Raw genomic sequence first — 10,323 nt, 5'->3', positions numbered from 1 at the left:
TTAGGGTTAAAGAAATCAAAACACATATACAACAGTTTTTTCTTGGTCTTGCAAAAGATTGCTTTGGATATACAACTTTCTTAAGTTAGAACCCTCAGTCAACCTACACATTTTTTTTTGAAGGAATTGTTTAAAAAAAAGATTTGGCCAGGCTTTGATGTGATGGATATTGCATAGCTGTAGTTTACCCCTTTTTGCCCCCAAATTTTGTCAGATAAATATAACCAGGCTTGGTGTTTTGTTCTTCCCTCATTTAAAAAACAAAAAACAACAAAAAAAAAACAAATATATATATATATAGAGAGAGAGAGAGAGAGAGATTCAAATTAAAGCAAATAAACATGCAATTTGATCTACTCTATCCACGAGAAATTGAATTGTCATTGATCTACCGTAAAAGAATACTATTAATCGATTATAGAGATTAATCGATCTTATAGGATCATTAAAAACAAATCCTCATGCCAATCCCCTCCGGACATCACTCTTGGCTGGTATATTATGGGTAAATGCCCCTTTTGAAAGTTTACCCACCCCCTAATTGAGAACCACTGCTCTGGTGTAGCATTTATAACTTTGTCAAGAACATGCAGCCACAATAACCTTTGCAGAAACTACAAAGAACTTTTGAACAGTTTTAAGTGTGTATTGGCACTAGCAAATTGGAGACATTGAGCTATAGCCTAGTACTGAAGTGAAAGATCGACTAAACTGAGAGATCTTGGATTGTCGTAATCTTTTGATGAGCTTTAATCACTATTAATTAGGCCTATCAATCACTGTGATGAGTGTGAGATGTGAGTGATCCTAGTATCGGTCTATATGGTGAAGCGGAGGGGGAGAGGTGTGAGTCCAAAGCTCCTCCCTGCTGATTGTTGAGAGCAGTAGTGATTCAGTCCCATTGTGTGAGAGAAGCGGATCAAACGCCCCACACAGAGAACCTCTTTTTCTCATGGAAATAAAGTGTCTGCCTCTCATTCATACATGAGTTTCTCTAATGCAAAGAAGTCGAGCACGCAGGGAGGCTACACACGCACTACTGAGTGAAGTTAAGAGCACGCGGGACTTGGAGAGCGACTTTGGAGAAGAGGATCCCTGGACGCGCACACACACTAAATGAGGGCATTTCTCTAGTGAGATTGATGAGGTTTTGCTGATATTTCACCATGTTTGCCCTTGGACGGTGCGCGCTTGTTTTCGGGCTGCTGTGCGCTGCGCTCTCCGCGGGCGCATCGGTGTGTCCAGCCGGCTGCGAGTGTTCAGAAGCCGCGCTCACGGTCAAATGCGTTTCTAAAGATCTGCGGGACATACCGACCGGCATACCGAGCTACACCAGAAACCTCTTCATCATCGGAAACCACATCCGTCAGATCGGACCCGAATCTTTCCAGGGACTGGACAACGTGACAAATTTATCACTGTCTAACAACAGGTAAAGTCAATGATCTAATTCATCTTGACCTTAAAAATGCCATTATGTTAACCACATATGGCATCTCCTTCAAACTGTGTAAGAAGCTTTCTGTCATTTTAATTTCTTATTTTAAAGACAGTAAAGACTAAATCTAAGTTACATGTTTCTGTATTTTGGTTGAAACTGTGCTTACAATCGTACTTTTTTCAAAAGAGAAAGCTCAAATAGAAGCTCTAAGATGTTTAATGTGTGTACAGGTTTTATTGACCCTCAGATAATTTTAGCTGGTGATTTATTTTTAAATGAACCAAATTCTATACATTGTGCTGAAGAATGTATGAACTAGTAAAACAGTTTAATGAAGAAATGAAGTAGGATCTTGTTAGTCAAGGATGTGACCACAGGACCAGATGTGAACACTCCATCATCATAACATTGTTTTATTCAGAAAGTTCCCTGAAAGAGGGTTTAAAAAAAAAAAAAAACGTTTTATCTCCTGTTGATGTTATCTCCTTTTAAATATGCTTATCAATTTATATGCATTTTCATTAAAAAGTAGTGTTGCCGTTCTTGCCATGAAAATAGCCTAAACTGACATGGATTAAAACAAATGATTGGCCATGACAATCATGAACCCATGAGGAACCTTTAACATTAATGTAAAGGACATTACACAAAAGGTTCTTTATAGAGGAAAAAATCTAGATTATTAAGTTTAGATTATTAAAATGTTATTCACACAATGAAAAAAAAAATCACTGAAAGGTTCTTTGGGGAACCCAAAATGCTTCTTCAAAGGCACTCATCACTGCATAAAACCCCCTTTTGGAACTTTTATTTTCAAGAGTGTAGAGTAAAATTGTTCATTTTTCTCTGTCCAGGATCTCTGAGGTGAAGTCTCACACATTTACTAGTCTGCGTAGCCTCAGATCGCTGGACCTCAGCAACAACCAGCTGGCCATCATCCATCCTGAGGCGTTCACTGTCCAGAGCCGTATGCTGAGGGAGCTCAACCTCAGTCGGGCTCTCTACAACCACTCGTCCGTCATCGATTTGGCCACCTCTCTTCGCTGGAGTACTTTGAGTGACCTGCTGGGGCTGGACCTGTCCAGTAATGGCCTTGTCTACTTGCCCCCTGGCATCTTTTGCCATCTTGTCGGCCTGCAGCGCCTTCAGCTTTCCAACAACTCTATAGTGTCCATACATAACGGCACATTCACAGGACTGGATCATCTCCAGGAGCTCGATCTCACCCATAATGCCCTCAGGACTTTGCGTGAAGAGGCTTTAAAGGAGATGGATCAGTTGCGTTTGGTTAGGCTCCACTTGGCGGAGAATCCTTACACCTGCACATGTGACATCGAGCCTTTTGCCGTCTGGCTGAACGGCTCACGAGTGCGTGTAGAGGACGTTGAGCGCCTGACTTGTGCGTTCCCCGTCGCATTGCAGAACACATCGCTATTGACTGTGGGTGAACTGGAATTGGGTTGCCATAAGGTTGGAGAGGGCGACAACCTAGCACTGCAGACCTCCTACGTGTTCCTGGGTCTCGTGCTGGGATTTGTTGGTCTCATGTTTCTCTTTGTGCTCTACCTGAACCGTAAAGGTATTAAGAAGCGCATCAACGACATGCGTGACGCATGCCGGGAAGTCTGGGAAGGGTATCACTACCGATATGAGATCGATTCAGATCCCAGATTGTCACAATTTTCTACAACAGCTGATGTGTGATTGGACAGGAACTCTTCCAAAACCAAGCTCCTTTAATGAACTTGTTTTCTATTGCATTTATACTTGGAAAATGCTCGTATGTGTCGCGAACATGTAGAGATATTTAAGTAGGCACATTTTCTTGTGAAAAGCATGTAATGCCTGTCTTGTCGAAGCCTTTATAACAAGCACAACTCCCTCTCAAGTCTGCACAGAATTGACCTTTGCTTCTCAATCGCATTTGCAGAGTTGGCTTTTGCTTCTCAATAATCATGGGATGTTTGAGGATTAGCCCAATAAAGCGGCAGAAGCCATAAAGTAACTCTGACCACCTACAACCAACTAACAAACCACCCCCCACCCCACACCAATCTCCATTGTCCTGTACTGGAATATTGCCCACCTCCATTGTGCTCAAGTGCCTTGTTTATTGGATTTAAGGGGCTGACCAGCTTCAAAAAGGGACAACTCTTTTATATATATATATATATATATATACACACACACACACACACACACACACACACACAGACACAGACACAGACACAGAAGAGAGAGAGAGAGAGAGATAAATGCAGTGCTGTTTTGGAGTTTTGAGGACTGTTTTATTGCATGCTTGCGCAGCCCTGTTTTTATGGAAGTGTACGCCGTTCTAGTGTCGGACCCTGAGCAACAGTATTAGCAACCTTCTATGGTCCTTTCTGTCCCTCTATCCACAGGGAGTCTGCGAAGAATGTGCCAGATTTTCTCTCCAAAAGCATTCCAGCAGGAGGATAACCTCTTCTAAGCTCTAGAAGGAGGATCTTTTGAAGAAAGAGAGCCAGTTTGCAAAAATCTCCGACTGCTTTTTTTTTCTTTTCTTTTTTTTCAAAAGAAACGTTTTGCTTTGTTTTTTATTCCACTCATTTTTATTGTCAGAATGATGAGAACCAGCCCTTATGAGGGCCGCTGAGCGAGACCCCTCCTCCATGAAGCCTGTTCGCTCTTTGAAGACTCAGTCTGGCTCAGTTCCTCATATGTTCCCCAGCTTTTTCTGTTTAAGGGACTGTTACGGTGATAAGATACAGATGAAGCTGGGGCCGTTGTGCTGAAGGGTCTCCTGCTCTATTTTTTGAGTATTGTTTCCAAATGTATAAGACTGAAAAGAAATATCCTTGATGTGTTGTGCCAGTGTCCTGCCCTTGTGTCTGGATAACATGGTTTTATGCAGCATATGTTTGTCAAAAGACTATTTAGTCTCTGAGTGAATCTCACAAAGACAAGAAATTTCTTATGCAAAACTGTTGTTTTTTTGCATAAACAACATTGTAAAAAACTGTAAAAAAGCAACGGAAAAGACATGTTAATTGCTTAACATTATGTACCCTTACTATATACAGTGAAAAACTGTAATAGCTCTCACAGGTAAAATGCTGTTAAATGTACGGATTTTGGAAGTACACTGTAAAAAAAACCCTTACCGTTGCATTTACCGTTGCATTTACCGTTGCATTTTTTACCTTACCGTAAAAAATATGGTAGCAATTCTTATGTTTTACATCATTGAACTAATATTTATGGTAAAAAAAACTGGCAGCTGTGGTTGCCAGTACTTTACCGTAAAAAAATACGGTAGAAATATTTATGTTTTACAGCATTGAACTAAAGTTTACAATAAGAAATTGGCAACCACAGCTGCCGTTTTTCTACTGTAAATTTCACAGGGTTTTTTAAACAGTGAACAAATACTTTTTTTTTTTTTTTTGCATTGTGACATTTTTATGACAATTAAATACAACACAAATAAATGTGTGTGTGCGTGCGTGCGTGTGTGCGTGTGTGTGGTAAGTCATGGTAGTATTTGTTCTGGATGGAATTACTGTAGATTTTATTAACTGTCGTAATCTCACAGTGCAAAATGAAAATCAGTGCAAATGTGTGTGTGTGTATATATATGTATGTATGTATGTATGTCTATATATGTATGTAATATATATTCCTTTGTGAGATTCACCCAGTTGGCCACAGTGTTTTCGATTGAGAACCATTATCTATGGTAAAAATATCATATCTTTGCTTGACAAATTAGGATATGAAACGTCACAGAAATCGGGCCTTCTTCCATTGTGCTTTCATAGCTTTGTACTCATGTATTATTCATTATATTCAAATGAACCTTTCTATAAAGAGGTAAGGAAAACTGTTTAAATGGGATGCCAAAAGCAAAATGTTTACTCATGAATTTATCAGGTATCAAGTGCAAAAACAACTCTTCTGTGGATGTGGACAAAGAAATGGTCTTTCTTCAGGGTAGAGTTTATTTTGCATGCTAAAAAATAAAGGTTTTTACATTTTAAATTGAAATTATTCTCCATCTTGCGTCTTGTTGATCAGAAAGCGGTAACTTTTTTAATTAGAATTCCTTGATAACAGGATTTACAATAGGAATTATTCACAAACTCTCCTCCTTTCAATGGACATATTTGCACAGTATCTAACAAATTAGTCCACAAGTTGTTCCCCTCATTTTGAGTTTCTGTTTTGAATTGTATTATCCTTCAAATCAATCCAAATGAAATTGCATATTGCAGAATGAAGTGAAAATGCGTTATCTGGTTATGCGTTATAATGTTGATGCTGTAATATTATTCTCCCTCATAACAAATGGCCTTTACCAAGAGCTTGCAGGGCATCAGAGGTGTTTCATAACTGATAATAACTATGAGCAGACTTAGTCACATTTTTACGGCTGCAAATCTCCACATGCAACACGTTATTGGAAACACATGAGTTCAGCATATGTATGATAATTGGCTACAGTATAAAGTTGCACGTAATGCCTCATTGAAAATCATCTGTGGTTCAGAGAAAGGCTCTATGTCTAATTTAAAACATTTAAAAATATTTTAATGAACGTTTTGATTACGTCAGCCTTCTACCAAATGTAAATCAGAATAGTTGGTCAAAACTATTAAGGGTCATTCACATTGGCAGCGATCTGGAGCAAAACAAAGCGACCAAAAGTCTCATGTTTAATGTGAGTTGGCAACTCGAAGTGACTTGGTGAGTAAAATTGTATGCAAACTAAACATTGACCAATGAGAGTATAGAAAATGCTCATGTGATCTACTGCCAGTCAAGGAAAAACTGTACAGCGATTTTGAACCTTTCTATGTGATGTCCCCTACACTGAAGTGTTTTTATTGCTACTGCTTAATGTTATTATGCCTGGTCATGACATGATGTTAGTATTGCTGATAGTAAATGCAGCATGAGAGCAGAACAGAAGAGTTTACAAAGTACCTCTAACCTCCAACAGCTCCCTGTTCAGAAGACCATGGTGGGCTTGTTAAAAACAAAGAAGAAATTTAGCCAATTAGTTATGAATTTATGGTTGTCCTAAGGCTCCGACCCACGAACATTGCTATTTACCTGGCATCATCTAGCTGGACACCGCTGTGCCAAAGAACAGTAGTGAAGATTAATGTAATCTTCTCTCGGCCTCATGGTAAGCCTGCAGGCAAGACAAAATATCCCACGGCTCTAAATTTCATCTTGTTTGCATCTGACTTTCAAGCAAACTAGCCTTTTAAGAACAAGAACAAAGACATCCAAGTTCATGTGACCGCTGTGCTGTTCATGAGACACTTGTTTTATTTTCATCATTTTATTCTTTCTCTATGGCCCTACACTGTGGTTTTTGCTATTAAACAGGAAAGTGCCCTCAGGATGTTACAGAGAAATGCTGCTCTTTTGCAATTAGTCATGTATTTGCAGACTCTAATGCTCTTTGGTTTAGAAACATCCTGGCACCATTAAGAGACATTTAGTGGATTGATATATGGGTTCATGAAATTAATCTCACTTCTATGAGGGATTGAATACATTAAAGGCAAACCCACAACAGTCATCAACATGACAACAGCGATTTAGTGGCAGCTGACTGTCTACAGAGGTATTTTTCTCCTCAGCTTTCTTTCTTAACCTCAATTCCCGCCTCCAGCTTTTCCTTTCATTTTCAGTTCTTTAGTAAACATCTCTTTGTTACTCTTCTTGTCTCTTTCCATATCTTTTATTTTCATTAAGATACTGTATATGACCCGTTTTATCACCCTTAGATACGTTTAGTGGTCTTTGCTATTACAAACTTGCAGTGAGGAATTGAATATCTAACTCCATTAAACACCAGTTCACATCTCTTCCTGCAGGAATTTTTTTTTGCCTGATGGATGGTAAAACGTAAGAAGAAATCCCATAGACTTCTACTGAAGGAAGGTTTCAAGTTAAATCTAGAGAGAAGAATATTGATGGGGGGGAAATTGGAGTGGGCTAGTAAGCACCCTTGAGAAATGAAGTACACTTTAGCATACTTTTAAAAAGAGTATTTACTACGGACATACAATACTTTATATAAATACTTTATAGAGATATACTTCAAAGTACAAACTGAATGCAATGTTTTCAGGCACTTAATTGCATGTTAATTGCAATAAAAAGAAAAGTATTACAGTTTAAATTGATATTAAATGCAATTAACTTTAAGAAGTATATCTTATTACCCCGGTTTCACAGACAAGGCTTAAGCCTAGTCCCAGACTAAAATGCATGTTTGAGCTGGTTTAACAGAAAGAAACTTGCATTGATGTATCTTAAAATAAGTCAGTGCCATTGTTTTGTCTCAAGATGAACACCAGTAATGTTTTTTCTAAGGCACATTTATAAAAGTTAAATGTCTAAATAAACTAAGGTCTAATTCTGGCTTAATCTAAGCCCTGTCTGTGAAACCAGGCCTATATATAATTTCATAATCACATCAATTGTCTTTGAAATATGGTTATACCTTACTGCAGAATGTACTGACTAGCATTTTTGGTAAACTAAAATATGCTTTAATGTCTGTACGTGTGTTAAGAAACAGTCATGAAAGTGAATTCTCTTAAAGTAGAAGTTTACTCTTAATATATAGTATACTCTTACTCTTAAAGTATAAGTATAAGTTTGTTCCATAAATATTATATTTAAAAAGTAAGAGCACATTCAATACAATTAAGTGCACTTCTTTTCACAAAGGCATGTCACCTAAAAACACTTTAACAACCATATAGCAAGGCCCTGGCGACCACACACAACAACAATGCATTAAGTTAAAGCGAGTTTTGCGCAGGGAAACGCATAAATGTCAAAGTCTAGTTCATTTTATGTCTTTAGTGAGACTTTGCATGCTAAGATGTTGTAAATCAAGTGATTTCCTTGTGGTTTCAGCAAGATTGCATGATGTACTCCTCTCTTTTGGATGGATGTTTATGTACATGCTAAGTTAGTTGAACAGATCATAGATTTGGCCTTTTGCCTCTCACACATGCATACAAAGACACACATACAGCATCTAAATCTCTCCCACAGCACTAATTGTCAGCTTGTGCTGTTTATTCAGGTTTATCTGTTTGGTTAGTCCAGTTGTCCAACCAACCCAATGACAAGGTCCTACTCCCAGTGGCGGTGCCCCATTGTCCAACTGTTGGCTGAGTCTGGCAAACGATTGTATTTTGAGAGCTTTAATAACGGGGGGTTGTTATAGCTGGAGGTACAGCCAATGCAGTGTCTGCTCCATTTATCACTTTCAATTAGGGGTAAGAATCAACTCACACTCATACACACACCAGTATGCACCTGCTTACACAAACACACACTCCCAGCCAAGCACATACACAATGATGGATGTGTCGCTATATACTACATACCAGTTGTGCTTTTCCTCATGTGGCCTTTTCATGTATAATCATATAATCTGAGCAAATAAAGTTGAAGGTATTATTGCAGCGTTCTATATTGGGTATTGTGCTGTGCTGAAAGACAGAGGGTTTAATAAAGGCCAATAAATCATGATTATTGCTCACTAGCATGAAGTAGCCATAGCAGGCTTTCAGAACTCTCTATGACGCAGAGACAATTTCATGGCCCATTGGGTGAATCTCATGAAGAACATGATCAGATCATGTTTCACCCCTACATCAAAAGAAAAAATATTAATATCTGGCATAAATGAAGCCTATAGGTGTTCTTTTTTGTTACAATGAGGATTGTCAGTACTGTAATACAGTAATCTTTGATTGTACTGCCGTGAAAATAGTGTACTTAGGCTACAAAGATTTGTTTTCTTAAAAATAAGCAAAATCAACACAAATTCAAAGCAGATCTAAAGCAGATCCATGAAATAACTTGATGAGTGCAATCTTTTTTCTTTTCATTTTATTCCTATTGAAACAAAAGTTAAAGTTGGACATACTAATGATTTTTTTTTTTTAAAGCCAATAGGCCAATAGGCACACAAACAGTTAGTGGGTTGTGCCTCACACTTTTGTGAGTAGGTACTTATTTTGAATAGGTAATTACTTCACCCTAAAAAAGTATGTTCTATATAGTTTGAATGTATGTACTATGAATGTAATCTGGATGTACTTCATTTACCATGTTGCCCTTATCATGTGTACTTTTTGCCTACTCTTTTATGAGTACTGTGAATTCGGACATATTTCGTTTTTCGTTTTTCTGTTCCCTATATAGTAAGGAAGTATGCGATGCAGCCCAGGTTTGCTATTTGCTAACCAGTTCCAGTTGGTGTTTGGGGAGGGTCATTCTCATTCTAGAGAGCACAAATTTAGTGCAGGTCAGGATGAGTCATCAATATTTTTGCTAAGTTTTTCTGGAAGAAGAAATCTGTACATCTTAAATGCATATAAAGTGAATTTGGTAAACGTGTATGAGTACAGTAGAATAGATGATCCCAAAGCAAATGGACATTACATTTAAAGGAATTTAAAGGATTTAAAGGATTACATGAAGGACCTGCGCCTGGACACGATGACAACGCAGTCCTGAAGTGTCAACCAGTCCCTCCCCTGTGAAGGCCTCCTTCCCTTCCCTTCACCTCAGTACAGATAAAATGTTGTCGTGATGATTCTGGTTCGCGTGGCTACGCAGACGCGACAAAAAATGTCTGTATTATACATTCTTAAGGCCAGACAAGTAGTTTATTGAGGGTTGATTTGTAAAGAAGGACTATACGCCTGCGCACACATATATATTCAAACACGCATACCTTTGGACTGAACACGTAATACGCATGTGCGACATCTGTGTTTTGCGGGTTTGCGTTTTTGAGGTTTGCGCAGAGATAATGGATAATCATTTGCACCTTCAAACCTATTTCAGGGAGTGCG

General features: G+C 38.4%; 1 protein-coding gene across 1 annotated transcript; it reads left to right on the top strand.

The window, feature by feature from the left end:
- Nucleotides 1-330: 330 nt before the first annotated feature.
- Nucleotides 331-5,458, top strand: tpbg1b (trophoblast glycoprotein 1b). Its single transcript, XM_084130001.1, has 2 exons — nucleotides 331-1,432; nucleotides 2,296-5,458. Exons 1-2 carry the CDS (start codon nucleotides 1,167-1,169, stop codon nucleotides 3,143-3,145), a joined length of 1,116 nt encoding a protein of 371 aa, XP_083986127.1. The 5' UTR covers nucleotides 331-1,166; the 3' UTR covers nucleotides 3,146-5,458.
- The last annotated feature ends 4,865 nt before the right edge of the window (nucleotides 5,459-10,323 follow it).

This window comes from Abramis brama (genome assembly GCF_963993115.1).
Source record: "Abramis brama genome assembly, chromosome: 12".
Taxonomy (NCBI): domain Eukaryota; kingdom Metazoa; phylum Chordata; class Actinopteri; order Cypriniformes; family Leuciscidae; genus Abramis; species Abramis brama.
The sequence above is the reverse complement of the archived record's forward strand: the minus strand, read 5'-3'. Positions and strand labels throughout refer to the sequence as shown.

What these genes read in the sequence shown, in the direction of transcription:
- tpbg1b (XM_084130001.1), top strand. Translation starts at nt 1,167, where the DNA reads ATGTTTGCCCTTGGACGGTGCGCGCTTGTTTTCGGGCTGCTGTGCGCT. An exon ending in TTATCACTGTCTAACAACAG is followed by an intron (nt 1,433 to 2,295) that starts GTAAAGTCAATG and finishes TTCTCTGTCCAG; the next exon opens with GATCTCTGAGGTGAAGTCTC.